Source organism: Notamacropus eugenii, chromosome 1 (assembly GCF_028372415.1).
Source record: "Notamacropus eugenii isolate mMacEug1 chromosome 1, mMacEug1.pri_v2, whole genome shotgun sequence".
NCBI classification, from domain to species: Eukaryota; Metazoa; Chordata; class Mammalia; order Diprotodontia; family Macropodidae; genus Notamacropus; species Notamacropus eugenii.
Genome location: NC_092872.1, coordinates 431,460,170 through 431,484,563, shown reverse-complemented (window position 1 = coordinate 431,484,563; position 24,394 = coordinate 431,460,170). Strand labels below are relative to the sequence as shown.

Genomic DNA, 24,394 nt, shown 5'->3' with positions numbered 1-24,394 from the left:
TTGCCCTGGACAGTAATGGGGAAGTTAAGAGAGTGGAAGTTTTAGGGAGAAGGATAACGAGTTTGATTTGGACATGTTGAGTTAAGATGTCATAGAATGCTTTGGGTGCACATAGCTTTCCTAGCCCTGCAAGGGGCTTTCTTTGTGTCACCTGAGTAGAGCCTCTACTGTGTAATTTTTTGCCCCCTTATCCTAAGAAATGTTTCTTGCTGATTATTTTACTTCATTGTATCACCTGGTATTCTTTTAAAATGTATTTTATAAATATCATTGTCATTTCTTTCTTAAACCCTTCCCCACCTCCCAGTAGAGCTCTCCTTTGTGGAAGATAAGTGTAGTCAAAACAGATTGACACATTGGCTAGTCCTGAAAATATATCCTGAATTTTCTCACTCTTGTCTACCTGGGCTTCAGTGGGCATACTTGTCCCTAATAACCCTCAGGGCCCTTGTGGCTGTGGTATCCTGGTATTAATCTCTTCCACTAATCCGCTTTATTACGTTAAGAAACCTCTATTCTATCATGGAATGTGCAAGTTGTGCAGTAAATATTGAAACCAAGAAGAGATATAATAAAGCACTTTGGTATTCCAGGAGAATTGTGAACTCTCTGATATGCATGTAGCTTTTTTCCTCTTTTTGAATATGTTTTTTAAAACTTTTGAACATTTTGTTTTTTCCCAATTACATATTAAAACAATTTTTAACATTTATATTTTGAGTCTCAAATTGCCTTCCTCCTTCCCTTCTCCTCCTTAAGACAGCAAGCAGTTTGATATAGATTATCCATGTTTAATTAAGCAAAACATTTCCATATTAGTCATTTTGTGAAAGAAAACAGACCAAAGGGGAAAACACATACACAAAAATAAAGAAGGTGAAAAATAATATCCTTTGATTTGTATTCAGACTCCATCAGTTCTTTCTTTGGAGGTGGATAGCGTTTTTTATCATGAATTCTTTGAAATCATCTTGGATCATTGTATTGATGAGAATAGCTAAGTCACAGTTGATCATCGTACAATATTGCTGTTACTATGTACAGTGTTTTCCTGATTCTGCTCACTTCACTTTGCATCAGTTCATATACGTCCAGGTTTTTCTGAAATCATCTTGCTTGTCATTTCTTATAGCACAGTTTTATTCCATCACAATCATATACAACAACTTGTTTAGCCATTCCCCAATGGATGGGCATCTCTTCAATTTCCATTTCTTTTCCGTCATAAAAAGAACTTCTATAAATATATTTGTACAAATAGGACCTTCCCCCCCCCCCCTTTTTTTTTTTTTTTGGTCATTTCATCTCTTTGGGATACAGACCTAGTAGTGGTATTTCTGGATCAAGGGGTATGCAGTTTTATAGACCTTTGGGCATCATTCTAAATTGCTTTCCAGAATGGTCTACCACTCCACCATCAGTGCAGTCTTGGTATTCTGATACCCCTGCAACATTTATCATTTTCCTTTTCCTACCATATTAGCCAATCTGATAGGTATGATGAGGTGGTACCTCAAAGTTGTTTTAATTTGCACTTCTCTAATCAATAGTGATTTAGATAATTTTTTTCATGTGTCTATAGATTCCTTTGATTTCTTCATCTGAAAAACTACCTGTTCCTATTCCTTTGACCATTTATCAATTGGGGAATGACTTATATTCTTATAAATTTGACTCGGTTCTCTATATATTTGAGAAATGAGGCCTTTATAAGAAACATTTTACGTAGTTTCCCCTCCAGCTTTCTGCTTTCCTTCTAATCTTGCCTATATTGGTTTTGCTTGTGTAAAATCTTTTTAAATTTAATGTAATCAAAATTATTTATTTTACACTTCATAATGCTTTCTATCTCTTGTTTGATCATAAATTCTTCCCTTCTCCATAGATCTGATAGGCCCCTGATTTGCTTATGGTATCACCTTTTAAGTCTAAATCATGTACCCATTTTGAACCTTCTCTTGTTATATGGTATGAGATGTTGGTCTATACCTAGTTTCTGCCATACTCTTTTCCAGTTTTCAAACAGTTTTTGTCAAACAGTGAATTTTTATTCCAAAAGCTTGAGTCTTTGGGTTTGTCAAATACTAGATTATTGCACACCCAATCTATTCCGCTGATCTACCACTCTATTTCCTAGCCAATACCAGATTGTTTTGATGATTACCACTTTATAATACACTTTGAGAGCTGGTACAGCAAGGCTGCCTTCCTTCACATTTTTTTTTTCATTAATTCCCATGCTATTTTGTTTTTCCAGATATATTTTTAATTACTTTTTTCTAGCTCTATAAAATAATTTTTTGATAGTTTGATTGGTATGACACCGAATAAGTAAATTAACTTAGGAAGAATTATCATTTTTATCATATTGGCTTAGCCTACCCATGAACAGTTGATATTTTTCCAGTTGCTTAGATCTGACTTTATTTGTGTGGAAAGCGTTTTGCAATTGTATTCCTATAGTTCCTGGTTTTGTCTTGGCAGGTACACTTTATATTGTCTGAATTTTAAACGGAATTTCTCTTTCTATCTCATGCTGCTGGACTTTGTTGGTAATATATAGAAATGCTGATGATTTACATGGGTTTATTTTATATCCTGCAACTTTGCTGAAATTGTTAGTTGTTTTCACTAGTTTTTTAGTAGATTCTCTAGGATTCTCTAAACATACCGTCATATTGTCTGCAAAGAGTGATAGTTTTGTTTCCTCATTGCCTATTCTAATTTATTTGATTTTTCTTCTCCTATTGCTTATATAGCTAGCATTTTTAGTATAGTATTGAATAATAATAGTGATAATGGGCATCCTTGCCTCACCCCTGATCTTATTGGAAAGGCGTATAGCTTATCTTCATTACAGATAATGCTTGCTGATGCTTTTAGATATACTGCTTATCATTTCAAGGATATCTCCATTTATTCCCACGTTTTTAATAGGAATGGGTGTTGTATTTTGTCAAAAGCTTTTTCCGCATCTTATGAGATAATCATGTGATTCTGTTGGTTTTTGTTATTGATATGGTCACTTATGCTGATAGTTTTCCTAATATTGAACTAGCCCTGCATCCTTGGTATAAATCCCACCTGGTCATTGTGTATGATCTTTTTGATATATTTCTATAATCTCCTTACTAGTATTTTATTTAAAATTTTTGCATCAGTATTCATTAGGGAAATTGATCTGTAGTTTTCTTTTGCTGTTTTCATTTTTCATGGTATGGGTATCAGTACCACATTTGTGTCATTAAAGGAATTTGGTAGGACTCATTCTTTGCCTATTTTTCCAAATTGTTTATATAGTATTAGAATTAATTTTTAAAAAATTTTTTAGTAGAATTCACTTATGAATCTATCTGGCCCTGAGAATTTTTTCTTAGTGAGTTCACTGATGGCTTGTTCAGTTTCTTTTTCTAAGATGGGGTTAATTAAGTATTTTCTTTTCTCTTAATTTTGGCCATTTATATTTTTGTAAATTGTCAGATTTATTGTCATGTAATTGGGCAGAATAGCTCCTAATAATTACTTTGATTTCCTCTTCACTGGTGATGACTTCATCCTTTTCATTTTTGATACTGATAATTTGGTTTTCTTCTTTTTTAAAAATCAAATTAACCAGTGGTTAATTGTATTAGTTTTTTTATTTTATAAAACTAGCACCTAGTTTTATTAGTTTAATAGTTTTCTTTTAATTTTATTAATCTCTCCTTTGTTTTTCAGAATTTCCAATTTGGTGTTTAATTGAGAATTTTTAATTTGTTCTCTTTCTAGTTTTTTAGTTGTATTTGTGATTCATTTAGCTGTTCTTTCCCTGTTACACTGATGTAAGTGTTTAGAGATATAAATTTTCCCCCAAGTAGTGCTTTGGTTGCACTGCATAGAGTCTACATAACTTTTAAGAACCTAGATTGTATCATGAAAAGTTTCATTCAGGAAGCATAAAGGGAGAAAAACAAATACAAATAAAAGGTAACCCCTTTATACCCTTCATCAGTGTTGACAGGAATATCTTTGAAATTAATAGCCTGTAGTTAACACATGCCTTGTATAACTGTGGCCCTGGGCTGATGCATCTTGGGACTTCTATTCCCTCATTGTCAAAAAGAGATCATTGGACTAGATAACTTCTAAGGTCTTTGCAGGCTCTAAAATGTTATGATTTTGTTGTAGAAGCCACTGTTAAAAGTAAACAAGAAGTGATTAAATTACTAGGATAAAAACCACATATGTCTTCACTAGGTAAGAAATAAATCCCTATTCCTGGGACACTTGGGGCAGCTAGGTGGCTGGGCCTGGAGTCAGGAAGACTCCTCTTCCTGAGTTTAAATCCGGCCTCAGACACTTACTAGCTGTGTGGCCCTGGACAAGTCACTTAACTCTGTTTGCCTCAGTTTCGTCATCTGTAAAATGTTCTGGAGAAGAAAATGGCAAACCACGCTGTTATCTTTGCCAAGAAAATCCCAAATGGAGTCACAAATAGTTGGATGTGACTGAAAAACTACTGAACAATAACAGTATTAGTACACCGTATCAGTTGGTCTTTCTGATTTCTTCTCCAGGGTGACCAGGAACTTGTCTGCTCAGAAGAAATCAGAACAGCGACAGAAGCAACAGCTCAGAATGAAAGCAGAAAGACACCTTGTTCCTGTAGGCAGTGACGAAATGCCGTCCTCCAAGAGAATGAAAGTGTGAGTAGCCAGTTGGTTGGGTTTTCCTACTTCGGGTGACATTGCTTATCCTTTAATCTTCTCATACCAAGGCAAGAAATAACCTTTCTTTTGACTACATTTTTTGGCAGGGCAATTGGAATTTGCTTTTGTATTTAGTAAGTATCACTGCCAATGTAAGATCAACTTGAATTAAGTAGGCTTGCTGTATGAGTGTTCTGGGGACACTCATGAAATGGTAGCTAAACTGAGAGTTAAATGAATTATTTGGTGAAGACATATCTGTTTTCTAGAAAATGGGAAGTTCAAGGCATGCCTAGCTATGCATGCACTGTTGACTGCCCTCTTCTGCATCTCCTTTTGTCTCTGGATTTTCATGTCAGACAGTACTCTCTCTTGCTTCCCTTCCTGCCTCTCTGACTGCTCCTCAGTCTTCTTTGTTGGATCATTATTCATGTCGTGCCTACTAATAGTATGTATACTTGCAAGGCTCTGTCCTGAGCCCTCTTCTCTGGTTGTTCTATATCTTCTGACTTGGAGATCTCATCATCTCTCATGAGTTTGCTTTTCAGATGTGTGCACATGACTCCTAGATCTGTATATCCAGTTTTAGTCTCTCTGCTGAGTTATGATTTCACATTATCAACTGCCTATTGTATATTTCCAACTACTAGATGGTTCTACAAGCATTCCAAATTTGACGTGTCCTAAACAGAGTTCATCTTTCCTCCTCAAACCTCTCCCTCTCCTGAACCTCTCTTCCATGGAAAGCATTATCATCCCTCCAGTCTCCCAGATTCTTTTTTTTTACTTTTTTATTTTTTATTTGTACATTTTATTTATTTGTTTTCAGTTTTCAACAATCACTTCTATAAATTTTAAATTTTCTCTCCTCCCTCCCTGAGACGGCATATAATCTTATATGGGTTCTATACATACATTCTTATATAGAAGAATTAAAACAAATGGGAGAAACCATGAGAAAAACCCAATTTGGTGCCATTCTTCACTCTTTAGTCTCCTACACACAGCCCATGTGGTCATTTACCAGACCTCATTGCCTGTTTACCTCCCTAGAGTGTCTGCCTTTTCTCCTCTTCTGTCTACTCACACAACCTCCACACCAGTGTCTGACTCACATCTTCCTCAGGGTCCTCTGCCTCCTTACCTGTATCTCTTGGAATCCCTAGTTTTCTTCAGGACTCATTTCAAACTTCCCCTTTTACATGAGGATTTTCCTCCTCTCCCTCAGGGCTTGCTTGTGTTCCCCCCTTCCTCTCCCAGGGTTGCGTTTGATTTGTTTTCTGTGTGTCTTATATAGGTTCTTTTCCAATACCAACATTATGACTTATGTTCGGAGGTACTTAATAAAATGATCGTTTATTTTTGAGTATGCTTTCACTGATGTTATGCATTGCTCTGGGAATATTGAATACATTGTCTGCTTTTATCCTTTTAAACTCTAGCAATGAGGGCAAAAGTAAGCCCATGGAAGATAGTGCTTCCAAAAATGGTGCTCAGAAGACTGAGCCTTCCTTGGGACGACCTGCAGGCAGAGCAGCTGTGTCTTCCACGCCACCCATAAAGTAAGGATCTTCCCTTGCTAGTATTTGAGCTGTATATCAGGTTCATGGATTCCTTTAGCAGTATAAGCAGTTGGTGACTTGATAATTTCCCAATGAGCCTTGACCTAGTTATGGTGACCTTAATGAAAATGTATCTGGATTCATGTTTCAGGATTTTAGAAATGTCCCTTTTGGATCATTTGAATGTTACCATCCTTTGTCCTCTCTCAGTCCATCTTCATTTCTGACTAGCTTGATTTACCCTTCAGGAAGAAGGTTCTGAAAAGTACAGAGGAACAAGAATTGGAGAAGAGACTCAAGATGCAGCAGGAGGTGGTAGAGATGCGTAGGAAGAATGAAGAGTCCTTGAAAATAGCCCTAGCAGGTATAGATCAGCTCTGCTTCAATCTCATTTATGATTGCTTCTGTTCAGTATTCCCCTAGTATGGATGGAGATTTTTATAATAAAGGCTTCCTATGGTATATAAAGAAGGGGTGGGGAACCTATGGCCTCAAGGCCACATGTAGCCTTCTAGGTCCTCAGGTGCAGCCCTTTGTCTAAATCCAAACTTCACAGAACAGATCCCCTTAATAAAAGGATTTGTTCTATAAAACTTGGACTCAGTCAAAAAGCTGCATCCAAGAACCAAAAAAGGCCATGTGTGGCCTTGAGGCTGCAGTTGCCCACCCCTGAGTCTGTATAAGTAAGATATGATTATTAAAATACTGAGACTAAGTGTGTTGTATTGCTAATTGTAGTACAACGATTTGCCATCTACACTGATCTTCCTGAGGATTTGTTAGGAGCTGTGGTCTAGATGAGAAGAGGAGTGAAGCTAGTTCCTGGAACAATTACCAGTAGTGTTACCTGGTAATGGAAATCTGATGCTTTTTCAAGAATAAGGCGGGTTTGGGAGGATTAAAGAAGGTATTTTTTTCTGTCCTTTGGCAGTATCCACAAAGACACTGTCCACAAAGCTGAGTCCAACCTCAGAGTGCCAGTGGCACGTTGTTTCTCTGGGTCAGCAAGTTGTGTGTTGGTTGACCAATATTCTCTGCTTATGGTAGTTACCTTTCCAACGTTTAGGTTTGCTTTTTTTGTGTAATCCACCCAGGGCAGCCTCTGAAGAAACCTGTCAGCCAAGTAACCAAGTCCATCGACTTCCACTTCCACACAGATGATAGGATCAAACAGCACCCAAAGAGCCAGGAAGAATACAAGGAGGTGAATTTTACATCTGAACTTCGAAAACATCCTCCTTCTCCGGTAAGGCGATGGGCAAGGTGAGCCCCAGTTACTAATGTATTCAAAGGGACATTGGATCATTATTCTAGTGATTATTGATTATCGCAGGGGATTTCTAGGAGTAAAGGTAGAGATATGTAGGTTTAACACTATGGCCAGCCATTCTGGAAAATAATTTGAAATTTTGCCGAGCACTATGTACCCTTTGATCGATCAGGATTACTACTGGGTGACTTGAGCATCCTTGGTACAAAGCATTGGTCAGATGGAGGGAGGATAATGATTTTAGTAAGAATGGGGCAGAGACCCACCTGAGGCTGGACTCCGATGACCTATCTTAAATCACTTTTCTCTAGACTTCAGTTTCCTCATCTATAAAATGGAAATTATCCTTTTATCACTTTACTCATGAACAGGTTTGCTGTGAGAAAAGTGCTTTATAAACCTCAGAGTGCTATAAAATGTGGGATATTAGTAATAATATGATAATCCAAGAACATATTAAATCCATGTAAACTAACTTAACAATTACAGGATAGAATGAAGACCTTGAGTACATCCAGACCAGATATAGTTAATTAGAAATAAGTTCTATGGAGTAAGTGAATCTTAAATCAGTTGCCTTATGTAGTAGTTTGCATCATTTATCTCATGAGAGCCTCTATAACAGTCTCATGATCTAAGTAGAACAAATGGACTTTATGTTCATTTTACATGTAAGGAAAATGAGTCCAAAGCCATATGTTAGTGAATGTCAGAGCTGAAACTTGAGTCCAGTTAGCCTGAGGACTCAATTATTTTTTCCCACAAAAGGAACAGCATTCTTGGGAAAGGAAAAGAGAGGGTCATGCAGAGGCTGTAATAAATGTGGTTAGGATTTCTCTCTCTCTGTAGATACTGATAGAGTGTGTAAAGTGATTGACCTCATTTTCTTTTCTCTGAATATATCTTACCTAAGAGCTCCAGAATTAGAGTCAGAACAGCTACAGTTGAGCCCCTAGCTTTGATGCTAGCCACATTACCTTATGAAAATCACTTAAACTTATTTGGACTTGTTCCTTTGCCATAAAATGAAGATAATTTTGTTTGCTGTGGCTACCTCACAGTATTGCTATGAGGATAGGGCTTTAGGGTTTGTGCTAATCTTATTTTTGAGCGTAGGTCTTATAGTGCCAGGTCAGGGGTTAAGGCTGCAGCAATCACAGAAATCTTTTTTAAAAAATGCTTTTCAAACACTGAAAGACCATTGCTATTGTTTTTGTGGAAAAGTTCTCAAAAGAGATTTGTCATTTTGCATACATCTTCCCTGTCCGCAGGCCCGAGTAGGCAAAGGACCTACCATAGCCAAACCCTTCAATTTGTCCAAAGGAAAGAAAAGACCTTTTGAAGAAACAACCTCTACTTATGTCCCTCTTGCACAACAAATTGAGGCTTTCCATAAACGAACACCCAGTAGGTACCACCTGAGGAGCAAGAAAGATGATGAGGGTAAGTGTTCCCCTGCCTCTAAAATTGGGTGAAACACTTTTAATTGAGAATTTTCCTTTGTTGTTCATATCTGAAGCATCTATCTGACTTCATAAGGAACCAACAATACAGATCTAAAAAAAAAAAGCCTGCCACTTTGTACACGTAGCAACAAGACATATAGCACAAGGTCTTTCTGACTTCTTGAGTCTGTGACACATCTATAAACTTGTGGTTTGGGGAGGACTGGTGGTGCAGAATGGTTTCTACCTCTTCTTCCATAACAAGTTCATTTGTTCATAATATTAAGTCAAACTTCTATAATGCTTTAAGGCTTAAAGAGCATGTTTATTACAATCATTTTATGAGTGGGTAGTGCAAGTATTTATCCCTGATTGATGAAGTGGAATGTGTCTGGTCCATATAAGTTCAGTTGAAGGTCTTGTGACTTCAGAACCAGCTCTCATTCATGTACCAAGTCTCTAGTCTCCACCATTGATACTTCCTCTTTTTATCCTGGTCATTCCCCCATCTCCACCTCATTGTAACATTGACCAAGAAGAATGAAGAAACTCAGGCAATAATCAATTCGGTTTCTTAATGTATGACTTAGAGAGCTAACAGTTTGGCTAAATAAGTTAATGTGGGATCTTGAGTCCTAGAATCTCATTGTACTTTTTTGTATAGATAACATATAGACTTTATAGCACCATTGAGTAACACAGACAAGGAGAGACTTGTATGGTTTGATTGTAAACTTCAGTGCATCTCTGACCTTAGCAGTGTGGGTATTCATTAGAAAGGGATGCTTGGCAACCCACCTGCATTTTGTGGGCCTGTGAGTTTCTTGTTGCGTCTTCCCATAACTCCTATCGGATCCTCTGGCATGGGTGTTATCAAAGCGTTCCATGAGTGTCATTGTAGTCCTTAGACTTTTACCTTTCTCTCACTATTTTAAAAGTTTAACTCCTTTCCTAGTCATAGATTAAAAATAACTGAGATTCATGTAGTACTTTAAGTTTTACAGACACTTTACGCAGAACTCCTTGAAGTTTCACAACAGCCCCATGAGATTGGCCTACAGGTAATAGTGTCTCCCTCCTATGGAAGCTGGGGCTTGGTGAATTCAGTGGCTACCTGTGGTCACCCTGCCATAAGTATCAGAGATGAGATTCAAGTCCAGCTCATCTGGAGTGTAAATCTGCTGTTATTAATCCACTGAAACATATTGCCTCTCTGTTTCCTTACCCCATCCCTTTTATTCTACTTCTTACATGTAAAGCATCATTGCCAACAGCCCACTGTTAGCCTTGCTGTTGTTCTCGGAATCACTCTTCACTTTAATTCTTTAAAGAATAGTGTTAGACAGTTCTTCACTTTATGTAAATTCACATTACACAAATTCGGCTTTACATAATCAATTCTGAAAGAAATCCACATTCTGAAAAAAAAAACCTGTGATAGCTTTACTGTACAGTACTATGCTCTCTTGCTCTGCTTCTGCCCCTCAGCTTAGCACTCCACAGTGAAAGTAGAAGAAAGTAGAAGAATGGGCTTGTGGAGAGACCACTGCCTGTCCCCATCCAGCACTAGGAAGGTTGATTTGAGACCTCTGGTGCTCTTCCCACACACCTGTGTGTTTGCTGCTGTCTGTCTGCCATCTGAATTGTTTGTATATGACATTGCTGGAAGAGAAATCAGTGTTAAAAAGAGAGTTTTGTGTCATGGAGCAATTAAGGATTGTTGAAAGTGCATTATAAATTCCCAAGTGTAATTCAGCTGACCCTCTTCCCATTCATTTCTGGGCCTAGCTCATTATTCATTTACGGTGCCTGTCCAAGATTCACATTCAGATGGACTAATTCATTGGGCTCTGTCCAACTTCATATCTTAGTCTAGACAATGAGGACATCTTCATCCATTTAACTCTTGTGTAAATTCTTAAACATCACACGTGAGTAGTCTGGGATCAAAATGACAACTTTGTGTGATGTCCTGGACCTATCTACAAATAGGTATGTGGAATTACCATATCACGATAATCAGTAAACAATTATTATGCTTCTGTTATGTTCCAGATACTTTACTAAGGGATGAGGATACAAGGAAAGGCAGTTTCTCAAGAAATTCACAGTTTAGTCAGGGAGAAAACATGTGAATAGTTACATAAAAGCAAGATATATACAAGCTAAATTGGAGAAGGCACTGGAATTATGGGGGATTGAGAAAGACTTCCCATAAAAGGAGGGGTTTTATCTGGGACTTGGAAGAAGCCAGGAAAATTTGGGGGAGGAGATTGAAGAAGAGCCTTCCTGGCATGGAGGACAATCAGTAAAAATGGCTGGGAATTAGGCCAGACCAGTGTTACAGGACTGCAGAGTATGTTCAGGTATGGAAGGTCTTAGAAGTCTGGAAAGCCAGTGGGGGAACTTGGATATGAAGGAATCAAATTTGAACACCAGATTTCCTTTTTTTTTTTTTTTTTTTAATTTTATTTTTATTTTTTAATGTTTAACAATCACTGCCATACAATTGAGATTTTATCCCCCCCCACCTACCCCCCACTACCCCCCTCCCTCCCCGCGACTGCATACAATTCTGTATAGATTCTACATATACTTTCCTATTGAGTATATTTTCACTATAGTCATGCTATGTAGTCAGACTAAAATAAATGAAAGAAATCGTATAACAAATCAGAACATGATACACAAACACATACACATACACAAACATGATCTGCTACATTTTGTGAGTGACTTCCATATTTCTTTCTCTGAGTGTGGAAGGCATCTTGCCTTGAGAACCACCTTTGGGATTTTCTTTTTTTATAAGAAGTTTTTGCATTATTACAAAAATCCAAGTCTACCAGAAAAAACTCTCACACACTGTGGTTGTTGCTGTGCACAAAGTTCTCCTGGTTCTGCTCCTTTCACTCAGCATCAGGTCATATAAGTCCTTCCAGGCCTCTCTGAAGTCTTCTTGTTCATCATTTCTTATGGCACAATAGTACTCCATTACATTCATATACCATAATTTATTCAGCCATTCCCCAATTGATGGACATCCCCTTGACTTCCAGTTTTTGGCAACTACATAGAGTGCTGCTATAAATATTTTTGTACATGTGGGACCCTTTCCCATTTTTATGATCTCTTGGGGATATAGTCCTAGTAGCGATATTGCTGGGTCAAAGGGTATGCACATTTTTGTAGCCCTTTGGGCATAGTTCCAAATTGCTCTCCAGAATGGTTGGATGCGCTTGCAGCTCCACCAACAATGAATTAGTGTTCCAACTCTCCCACATCCTCTCCAGCATTTATCATTTTCTTGTTCTGTCATGTTTGCCAATCTTATAGGTGTGATGTGGTACCTCAGAGTTGTTTTGATTTGCATCTCTCTAACCAATAGTGATTTAGAGCATTTTTTCATATGATTATAGATAGCTTTAATTTCTTCCTCTGAAAATTGCCTGTTCATATCCTTTGACCATTTATCAATTGGGGAATGACTTGTATGATTATACATTTGGGCCAGTTCTCTATATATTCTTGAAATGAGGCCTTTATCCCCGAGCTTAGCTGTAAAAATTCTTTCCCAATTTACTACATCCCTCCGGATTTTGGTTGCATTGGGTTTGGTTGTGCAAAAACTTCTCAGTTTAATGTAATCAAAATTATCCATTTTGCATTTCGTAATGCTTTCTATCCTTTAGTAAAGAATTCTTCCCTTCTCCATAGATCTGATAAATACACTATTCCTTGCTTTTCCAGTTTATTCATGGTATCAATCTTTATACCTAAATCATGTACCCATTTGGACTTTATTCTTGTGTACGGTGTCAGGTATGGGTCTATGCCTAATTTCCACCACACTGTTATCCAGTTTTCCCAGCAATTTTTGTCAAACAATGAGTTCTTATCCCAGAAGCTGGGGTCCTTGGGTTTATCAAACAGAAGGTTGCTATATTCCTTGCCTACTGCATCTTGAGTGCCAAGTCTATTCCACTTGTCTACCTCTCTGTTTCTTAGCCAATACCAAGTGGTTTTGATAATTGCTGCTTTATAGTACAGTTTGAGGTCTGGTAGTGCTAGGCCACCTTCCCAAGCATTTCTTTTCATTAGTCCCTTTGATATTCTGGACCTTTTGTTTTTCCAAATGAATTTTGATATTATTTTGTCCAGCTCTAGAAAGTAATTGTCTGATAGTTTAATTGGCATGGCACTAAATAAGTATATTAATTTGGGTAGAATTGTCATTTTTATTATATTAGCCCGGCCTACCCATGAGCAACTAATGTTTTTCCACTTACTTAAATCTGACTTTATTTGTGCAAAAAGTGTCTTGTAATTGTGTTCATATAATCCCTGGGTTTGTTTTGGCAGGTAGACTCCTAAGTATTTTATACTGTCTACCCTAGCTTTAAATGGGATTTCTCTTTCTATCTCTTGCTGTTGGACTTTGTTGCTAATATATAGGAACGCAGAAGATTTGTGTGGGTTTATTTTGTAACCTGCAACTTTGCCAAAGTTGTTTATTAATTCAAGTAATTTTTTACTTGAATCTCTGGGATTCTCTAGGTAAATCATCATATCATCTGCAAAGAGTGATAACTTAGTTTCTTCTTTGGCTATTCTTATTCCTTGAATATCTTTATCTTGTCTAATTGCTACAGCTAACATTTCTAGTACCATATTGAATAATAGTGGTGATAATGGACAACCTTGTTTCACCCCTGATCTTATTGGGAATGCATCTAGCTTATCCCCATTGCATATAATGCTTGCTGAAGGTTTTAGATAGATACTGCTTATTATTTTATGGAAAGTTCCCTTTATTCCTACGTTCTCCAGTGTTTTTAGTAGGAATGGGTGTTGTATTTTGTCAAAAGCTTTTTCTGCATCTATTGAGATAATCATGTGGTTTTTGTTAGCTTTGTTGTTGATATGATCGATAATGCTAATAGTTTTCCTAATATTGAACCAGCCCTGTAGTCCTGGTATGAATCCTACCTGATCATAATGTATTAATCTCGTGATAAGATGCTGTATTCGTTTTGCTAAAATCTTATTTAAAATTTTTGCATCTATATTCATTAGGGAAATTGGTCTATAATTTTCTTTCTCTGTTTTGTCTCTTCTTGGTTTGGGTATCAAAACCATATTTGTATCATAGAAAGAATTTGGGAGGACTCCTTCGTCCCCAATTTTCAAAAATAGTGTATGTAGTATTGGAATTAACTGTTTTTTAAATGTTTGATAGAATTCACTTGTGAATCCATCTGGCCCTGGAGATTTTTTCCTAGGGAGTTCATTGATGGCTTGTTCAATTTCTTTTTCTGAGATGGGGTTGTTTAAGTATTCAACTTCCTCTTCTGTTAATCTGGGCAATTTGTATTTTTTAAAATATTCATCCATCTCGTTTAGATTATCGAATTTGTGGGCATAAAGTTGGGCAAAGTAGTTTCTAATTATTGTTTTAATTTCCTCCTCATTGGAGGTGAGTTCACCCCTTTCATTTTTAATATTAGTAATTTGGTTTTCTTCTTTCCTTTTTTTAATCAGATTGACCAAAGGTTTATCAATTTTATTAGTTTTTTCATAAAACCAACTATTGGTTTTATTTATTAATTCAATAGTTTTCTTAATTTCAATTTTATTAATCTCTCCTTTGGTTTTCAGTATTTCTAATTTGGTATTTACTTGGGGATTTTCAATTTGTTCTTTTTCTAGCTTTTTCAACTGCATGCCTAAGTCATTGATCTCCTCTTTCTCTATTTTATTTATGTAAGCATTCAAAGATATAAAACTTCCCCTAATAACTGCTTTTGCAGTATCCCATAAGTTTTGGTATGTTGTCTCACTATTGTCATTCTCTTGAATGAAATTGTTGATTGTTTCTGTGATTTCTTCTTTAACCCAACCCTTCTTTAGAATTAGATTATTTAGTTTCCAATTGATTTTTGGTTTCTCTTTCCATGGCCTTTTATTACATGTAATTTTTAATGCATTATGATCTGAAAAGGATGCATTGATTATCTCTACCTTTCTGCACTGGATTGTGAGATTTTTATGTCCTAGTACATGGTCAATTTTTGTAAATGTTCCATGTACCGCTGAGAAAAAGGTATATTCCTTTCTATTCCCATTTAATTTTCTCCTTATCCAGAGTTTTATTTACCTCCTTAACCTCTTTCTTGTTTATTTTGAGGTTAGATTTATCGAGTTCAGAGAGGGGGAGGTTGAGGTCCCCCACTAGTATAGTTTTGCTATCAATTTCTTCCTTCAACTCCCCCAACCTCTCCTCTAAGAATCTGGATGCTATACCACTTGGAGCATACATGTTTAGTAATGATATTGCTTCATTGTCTATGGTGCCTTTTAGCAGGATATAGTTTCCATCCTTATCCCTTTTGATTAGATCTATTTCTGCTTTTGCTTTGTCTGAGATTAGGATTGCTACTCCTGCCTTTCTTACATGAGCTGAAGCACAATATATTCTGCTCCATCCTTTGACCTTTATCCTATGTGTATCCCCCCGTTTCAAATGTGTTTCTTGTAAGCAGCATATTGTTGGATTATGGCTTTTAATCCATTCTGCTATCCGTCTCCATTTTATGGGAGAGTTCATTCCATTCACATTCACAGTTATGATTACAATCTGTGTATTTCCCTCCAACCTCTTTCCCACCATTTGTGCTTTTAGCTCTCCCGTCTCCCTTCCCCTCCTCAATAGTATTCACTTTTCTCCCCCTCCTCCTGCAGCCTTCCTCTCCTTCTTTTAGCCCCCCTCCCTTTTACTCCCCTTTACTCTTATTGCTTCTTTCCTCCCTTTTAGCCACCCTTCCCTTTCTTCCCCCTTCCCCTCCTACTACCTATAGAGCTACTTAGGATTATCTACTTAAGATTATTGTTCCCTCCTTTGAACAAATCATATGAGAGTACCTCTCAAACAATGCTCATCTCCCTCCCCTCCTTTCCTCTACTATAGTTTTGTACTTCTTCCTGTGATATAATTTGCCATTTTCTGCTTCCCCCTTTTCATACCTCCTATTACAATCCCTTCTCATACTTAAATCATATTTTTGACATGACATCATTTACTTTATGCCCGTTCCCTCTACATATATCCCTTTTATCATAATAGCTGCACAATTCTCAAGATTAACAGGTATCATCTTCCCTTATAGGGAGGTAAACAGTTTGCCCTAATTGAATAGCAAGTTTTTATTTTTGTTTTTTCCCCTCTGTTTACCTTTTTATGATTCTCTGGAGACCTGCATTTGAAGCTCAAATTGTCTATTGAGTTCTGGTGTTTTGGTCAGGAAGCTCTGGAAATCCCTTATTTTGTTGAATGACTTTCTCCTTGCCTGAAATGTTATGCTGAACTTTGCTGGGTAGTTGATCCTTGGTTGAAGTCCCAACTCCTTTGCCTTACGGAATATTGGGTTCCAATTCTTTCGATCTTTTAATGTAGAAGCTGCAAGGTCCTGTGTGATCCTGACTGTGTGTCCTTGATATTTGAATTGTTTCTTTCTGGCTGCTTGTAGTATTTTCTCCTTCACTTGATAGCTCTGGAATTTGGCAACTATATTTCTTGGGGTTTTGAGTTTGGGATCCCTTTCGGGAGGGGAACGGTGGATTCTTTCGATGACTATTTTGCCCTCTGAGTCTAGTACTTCTGGGCAGTTTTCCTTGATGATTTCCTGGAAGATATTGTCCAGACTCTTTTCTTCATCATGGGTTTCTGGCAGACCAATAATTCTTAAATTTTCTCTCCTGGATCTATTTTCCAGGTCAGTTGTTCTTCCAATTAAATATTTTACATTTTCTTCTGTCTTTTCATTCTTTAGATTTTGTTTGACTGATTCTTGTTGCCTCATTGAGTCATTAGTTTCTACTTGCCCAATTCTAATCTTCATCGTGTTGTTTTCTTCAGTTAGCTTTTGCATCTCCTTTTCCATCTGACCAATTTTTCCCTTTAAGGAGCTATTTTCTCCATTTAATTTTTGTAGTTCTTTTTCCATTCGACCAATTTTCCCAGTTAGGTTTTGGGTTTCCTTTTCCATCTGATCAGTTTTCCCAATTAGGTTTTGGGTTTCCTTTTCCGTTTGATTAACTCTTCCTTTTAGGGAATTATTCTCTCCAGTTAATTTTTGAACTTCCTTTTCCATTTGTTCAGTTTTCCTTTTCAGAGTGATGTTCTCATCAGTGAATTCTTTTTTTATAGTTTTAAAATCATTGGCCAGTTTTTCTTTTATATCCTCCTTCAGATGTAATCTAGTTGTGCTTGCGAGAAATTCATAGTCCCATCTGAGGTTTCAGATGGAAGTACAGTCTCAGCTCTGACCTCTTTGGTGTTTGTGTTTTGGTCCTTATCCCCATAGAAAGATTCTATGGTTTTTTCACTTTTTGTGTGCTTTTTCCGATTCATGATGTTGGCTGAGTGTTGTAGCTTCTGGTTCTTTCAGTCAGAAGATACAGATCTTTTAAATTGAGCTGATGTGTGTCTAGGCTAAAAGCAGGCTTTTTTTGTTGTTGTTGTTTCCCAGATCAACCCTGGGGTTAGCTTGTTAGGTGTGTGGGAGGGGTGGTCTGGTCTCAGGAGATCTCCTCAGCTGACCTGAGGCAAAGGCAAGGTCAGGGGATGGTGATCCCAGCTTCCCTATTGTCTTCCCTTTTCCCCTGGAGGGCTGGGGCATGCCTAGAAGCTAATGGGTGTTCCCGCCCCTCCTGGGGCTTGTCTCCCATCTCTGAGGCTTGCCTGGTTCTCAGTGCGAATTTTCTCTGCCCTGGGTCGTCTGTCCTTCCAGATCGCCTCCACCACAGTAGGAAGTATCCCCCTTTGCTATTTTTCTAGCCTCTGGTGTTATGAGACAATTTGCCCCCTTCTGCTGTTCACGCTGATCCAGAATTTATCTGGGGAAGAATTTTATGGTTTTTTCACGGTCATCAGGGGGGAGGAGAGAGCATTTACTGATCACTCTGCCATCCTAGCTCCTGGAAGTTCAAGTAGTTGACTTACCGAAGTTTAGTCTTTAGGCTGAAGGTTTCAAGGGCTGCTGCGCTGATGTCTGGCGCTCAGCGGCTCTCACCGGCTCAGTTTGGTTTGTCTCCTGCTCCGCTGGTTTTGCCCGCCACTCTTAGGCTTCTCAGGTCCCTTCCGCCCTGCTGCGCTGACCGCGCTGCACTGTGCGCTGGGGGCTTACCCCCGCAGAACAGATCCTTCTCGTGGACCTTCCAGTCTAACCTGGGCTCCGAATCTGTCAAAGTCTGTCACCCACTGGATTCTACACCTCCAAAGTCTGGTCAGATTCTCCTTTCAGAGATATCCAGAGGAGTTTTTCCAGGAGCTTAGGTGAGTCGTTGCTTTCACTCCGCCATCTTGGCTCCGCCCCCCTAGCCCAGATTTCCTATTTGATACTGGAGGTGATAGGGAGTAACTGGAGTTTATTGAGAGAGAATGTGTGTGTGTGTGTGTGTGTGTGTGTGTGTGTGTGAGAGAGAGAGAGAAAATCAGACCTACACTTTAGGAAAATTACTTTGGCAGCTGAATGAAAGATGGATTGGAGTGAGGAGAGACTTGAGGTAGGCAGACCCAATAGCACCCTGCTGCAGTAGTCCAGATGTGAGGTGAGGAGGGCTTGTTCTACACTGATGGCAGTGTTGGGAAAGAAGGGAACATATGTGAGATGTTATGAAGGTGAAACTGAGAGGCCTTGTCAACAGATTGTATCTGAGGGATGAGAAATAGTGAGGAGTTGAAGATGATACCTAGTTGTTCCCTAGGTGATGCCAGGTGACTGGAAGGATAATGGTACCTGGAGATCTAATATAAAAAGGGTAAATAGGTTTGTTGAGGATATTTCTCTTTTTTTTTTTTACATCCTTGATATTGATAATAGAAGATAATTGTTATTTATTAACATATAAAAGTGGCTTATGCATTGGAGAAGACCCTTTAATGCTGTATTGTTCTCTAGAGTCAAGTACTCTTAGTAAAACACAATGGATCTTTTGTTATATGTAGACATATACGTACATATATACACACGCTAGTGTGACTGGAGCTTTGACTCTGCCATAGAAAATCATTCATCAGTGCCTTATTATTCCCTTCTGACATTTTCTTTAAAATATCCTTAAATTTAAATTTCTTAAAATGCATGTATTGACTCTTCTCATGAAGATTTTATAGAGATTAGAAAATAGGCTTGTAACTTAGTAGTTACTGATTAGTTAGCCTTTTTTTGGATAAATCAGATTGTCCTTGATTTCCCCACTCATTCATTTAGGATCTTCTAGGTGTCTTGAAAATCAGTGCCTCAAAACTGTTTACCTTTCAGCATGTTTTTTTTTTCTGAGTATACTTGATCTGATTTAGCTATTCTTCCTATCTTTATCATCTTTAGTTCCATATAGTTTCTTATATATTATTAAGATTGAATTGTCCACTGTCAGTAGTGATGAGAATAATTTGTTACAGAATAGATGACAATTGGTTTCATTTTTCTTTCTGTATTTTTTTCTTCCAATTTTCATTTATATGTGATCCTAGAATCATAGCTTTAAAACAAGAAGGGAACTTAAAGGTCATCTTGTCCAATGCAATCACATTATTGCTGAAGAAACTAAGAAGCAAAGGGGTTAATAACTTGCTCATATATATACAATTAGTAAATTCAAAATGGCTGAGTTGAGTCTTACTTCAAGTAGATGTTTTTCTTCTCACTGTTCTTCACTGTTAAAAGGGGCGATAATAACAACAACAGTCCAATATTTATGTACCGCTTTAAGGTTTGTAAAGTGTTTTATAAATGTTCCCTCATTTGTTCCTCAAGACAACCCTGGGAGGTAGCTGCTATTATTACCATACCCATTTATTCAGTTTTTAGTAGTTATGTTGGTTTATTGATTGGTACAGTACTGCACGTTGGAAATTAGCAATCTATAATGTGCCCCATTGTCAGTAAGTCATAAGCTATTTTGTTTGGAAAAATCAAAGATACTCATTTGAAAACCTTTCAGTGGAATTTTTCACAAGAGAAATGAACTTTAAAAAAAATTAATGAATAAATTGATTTTTCTTTTCTAATCTTGTCCTTCCCTTTTGAATAAAAAGAAAGAAAAGGAAAGCCTTTGTAACAAATATGTACAGTCAGGCAAAAACAAATTCCCTCATTGCCCATATCCAAAAACTTTAGGACTCATACTGCACCCTGAGTCCATCTCCTCTATGCTAGCATGTAGGTAGTGGTTGTTTTCACTGGTTGTCAGGAATCATGGATGATAGTTGTATTTGTCACAGTTCTTAAATCTTTCAAGGTTGTTTCTCTTTTACAAGCTGTTATTGTATAAATTGTTCTGCTCACCTCATCTCTGCATCAGTTCATAGAGGTCTTCCTAGGTTTCTCAAAAGCTGTCCCTTTCCTCCTTCCTTACAGCACAATATACCACAATTTATTTAGCTCTTCTCTGATTCCTGGGTAAAATTTCCCCTTTCCCCCCTTAGTTTCTAGTTTTTTTGCTATCATAAAATGAGCTCTGAAAATAAAAGAAAGTTCTCTTAGTGAGGCTAGGATTCATAGCTATCCCCCCCACATATTATTTTGTTCATGAGCTTAGCAGGTTAGTCTAACTTGGAAATCTGAAGGACATTTAGTTTTGATTTCTAAAATAAATTAGGATTAAAAGAATATTATCTCTTGGTAAATATGTAGAAACTTTCTTAAAGGAGACAATGCATTATAGTTGAAAGATCATCGTACTTAGAGGACCTGGGTTCTAATTCTGCCAGGTGGTCTGTGACCTTGAACAGGTCAGTTTATCTCTCTGATTGTCAGTTTCCTAAGGAGATTGAACTAGTTGACATGTAAGGTTCCTTCCATCACTGCATAATCATGTGACACTTGAAGATCATCCTGGCTACTGATTTTAAAAGCACTTACCTTCTTTGAGCTGTTTATCAGTATGTTAATTTGTTTCATTTATATTATCCCCCCATCACTTGTTTCCTAATGTGAGCTAATAGAATAAAAGCTTCTTGAGGGCAGGGACTAGTGTGTTTTTGCCTTTGCATTCTCTGGACCTAGCATGGTACATAGCACATAATAGAAGTTTAATAAATGTTTGCTGAATGAATTAATAGAAGGGCACTTTGTAAGGTGACTGACTTTGTGTGGGTTTTAGTTACAGTGAAAATGTCTCCCATTCGTAGTACCAATACTTAACCTTAATCTTTATAGGTAGTCTTAAAAATGTATTCTTAGCACTTTCTACTTCCATTTTTAGTACTTTGCTGCTATCACTGAAGAAATAGAAAGGGACTGCACAGGACCTAGGGATGTTTTGTATTTTTAATTGATTCATAGGTTGCTACAGCCATAAAATTCATCACTCAGTGGCCATTCTAGTGGTGACAGACCTCTACTGACTTAGGCCGATCCTCAGACTTGTTCGTTATTTCTGCAAATATTTTTATATTTTCCAGTGCAAGAGCCTTTAAGCTAGTGTAGAAGGTGATACTTAGGCAGAGTGGTAGTTTTAAATAATTATGAAAATGGAGGAACCACTGAATTAAAAGAAAAAAGTCCTGTATTTGATTTTGGAAAATTTAATTTTTTTTCTCTGATATGAATGTCTATTTCCTGGGAATTCACAGTACTAGAAATAGTCATAGTCATTGAGCATTGAAACACCTTTTCTTGAACTTGAATGAATAAACATATTGTTCGTGGTGATCATAAGCAAAGTAGTAGAAATTGTTGATAAATATGGAAACCTGTATTAGCTACTGGGGGGGGGGGGCAGTGTCTAATACAAGTGACTCTTGTTTGTTTTATAGTAAAAAGGATATTGATGTTTTACGTATGTCAGAGAAGCTTTTCCCCCTGAGTGGAATGATAGAGTGGATGGTAGTAAAGACAGTGCTAAAATATGCCAAGGCATCATCTACTCCTTACAGTTATCTATAGAAAGATGGTCTATATTGTGACCTAGGCATCACCTACCTAGAGACCCTGTGATGACAGAGGATCCAATGACATTTCTGTGGTTTCACTTTCTAGGTCTGTTACCTTCCAAACCATCAGTGCTCAAGATAACAAACCCGCAGACTCCTGTATTTAAAACTAAGCAACGCACAAGGCCTATAACATGCAAGAGCACGGCAGAGTTGGAAGCAGAGGAACTTGAGAAAATTCAGCAGTAAGTTTCCACAGAACAGGGAGAAATCTAGCTCTAACAATTGATGTCCTTCCTTAGCTGGTAGTTGCGAGAATCCTGTTTGTAAGAGTCACACTACGTGACCTTTCCTCAGCCAGCCTCAAGGTGAGGAGACAAATAACGGAGGCAGCAACTGGGGAGTCAGGTTTGAGTTGGAGGGATGAGGGAAAAGAAAAAGCTAGATGTTACTTAAGAAGAACCCTTGGTAGTCTTCCAGCTTAATTTGTGTAAATTTTACTTTTAGGCAGCTATATCAGTAGCTTACTTTTGTGTAGTGCTTGGCAGCTACAAAGTACATTAGAGAGGTCTTATTTGATTCTCATGACTCTGTGAAGCAGATAGGACAAATATTGTTGTTCCCTTTTACAGATAAGAAAATTGAGGCTTAGTGAGGTTAAGTGACTTTCTCATAGCTATTCAGCTATCAGGAGGCAGAACAGGTCTTCTAGTAGTCTTCCCACTTAACTGTATTTCTAATATCCAGTGTCTTGTTATGGCTAATGCCATCCAGTCAGCTAAGGTTAAGTGTTGTTGAGATGGAATATAGAAAATGTTTTATTTTAGTGTTTATGGAAAAGAGAGAAGCATGTGTTACTATGAGTAAAGAAGAGTCCCATTCTATGGAGTAACTAAGTGTTAGGACATTATATGATAGTTTCTCCTTTCTAGCAGTATTGCTAGTTTATTAATTATCCATGATTATTAATACTTTAATGAAATTTAAAATGTACTATTTATGAAATCTCCATGATTATTGTTTCCCTTTGACACAATCTTATTTTTTTTAACTTTCTTGAAATCCCATTAATCATTTCACAGATACAAATTCAAAGCACGGGAACTTGATTCCAGAATCCTTGAAGGTGGGCCCATCTTGCCAAAGAAACCTCCTGTAAAGCCACCCACTCAAGCTATTGGGTTTGACCTGGAAATTGACAAAAGGATACAGGAGCGAGAGGCAAAGAAGAAGACAGAAGAAGATCACTTTGAGTTTCATTCTAGGCCTTGTCCTACCAGGATTTTGGAAGATGTTGTGGTAAGAATTTTTTTTACTTTCTTACATGTAAATAAAGTGTCTGAGAACCAGAAATTGAATAAGATAATAAGATTGGGTGCCAACTTGGTAGGATTTGTATTTATGTTTTAGTTTTTAACAATGTGGGAACAGGTTGAGGTGCTTTTGGGGTATAGTATTAATTGGGTCAGGTTAATTGTAATTCCTGGTAGATTTTTTTAAAAGTATGGTAAAGAAAGGCCATTCATTCTCTTCTGATTTATCATTCTAACATGGAGGTATTCTCAAAGATTATGACAACAATTTATTAATAATCATGATAATGATGAAGAAGAAAATGATTATATAACAATGAACAATAAAATACCTTATAATACATTATATTAATGTAATTATCTTGTGTATTGTATCATATTTATAATTGTTATAAATATATAAATAACCACATTAGTATATTATAATTCTTAAATTATAATTATTGTAGCCAGCATTTATGCTTCTCTTAAAGGTCCCAAAATGTTTTACATACATTATCTCATTTGACCATTACAACAGACATATGAAGTAGTTGCTATGATTAGTTCCATTCTATAGATGGGATAACTGAGAGAGAATGAGGTTAAATGACTTCTCTATGGTCTCATAGTTTGTATGTATTGGAGCTGGGATTCACACTCTGATTTTCCTGACTCCAAAGTGCAAGGGTCTGCCCAAGGTGTCGCCTTCCAGCCCCAAGCCCTGACTGTTCTTGCCGACCTAGAAAAACAAACACTTTCTAGCAGATTCATAGTTTTGTTGATTGTACTGACTTATAAGGCATTTATCTCATTTTTTTTTCTTTTTTGGTAAATTTATTATGTATTTTTAACATTCTTTTAAAGTTTTGAATTCCATATTACCCTTCCCTCACTCACTGAGAAGGCAAGTAATATTATGTCAGTAATACATGTGAAGTCATGCAAAATATATTTCCATATTAGCCATATTTTTACAAAAAATCAGGAAAAATTCTTGAGGAAATTATATTTTACTCTGCATTTAGAATTCATCATTTTTCTCTCTGGATATGGATACCAGTTTTCATCATTTGGAATTGTGCTAGATCATTGTATTGATCAGAGTAGCTAAGTCTTTCACAGTTGATCATCATTACAGCATTACTGTTACTGTACAGAAATTCTAGTTCTTCTCACTTCACTTTGCATCAGTACATA

The 24,394-nt window shown here is 37.1% G+C and overlaps 1 protein-coding gene across 11 annotated transcripts in view; it reads left to right on the top strand.

Moving 5' to 3' along the window:
- Positions 1 to 24,394, top strand: part of TPX2 (TPX2 microtubule nucleation factor) — a 73,315-nt gene that overhangs the window by 29,102 nt on the left and 19,819 nt on the right. For all 11 annotated transcript variants that reach the window (XM_072631634.1, XM_072631636.1, XM_072631638.1 and 8 more), the window contains 7 exons: positions 4,557 to 4,685; positions 6,131 to 6,250; positions 6,499 to 6,614; positions 7,345 to 7,496; positions 8,792 to 8,963; positions 22,009 to 22,147; positions 22,985 to 23,201. In XM_072631634.1, coding sequence (XP_072487735.1) covers positions 4,557 to 4,685; positions 6,131 to 6,250; positions 6,499 to 6,614; positions 7,345 to 7,496; positions 8,792 to 8,963; positions 22,009 to 22,147; positions 22,985 to 23,201 — 1,045 coding nt within the window. The remainder of the gene's footprint in view (positions 1 to 4,556; positions 4,686 to 6,130; positions 6,251 to 6,498; positions 6,615 to 7,344; positions 7,497 to 8,791; positions 8,964 to 22,008; positions 22,148 to 22,984; positions 23,202 to 24,394) is intronic.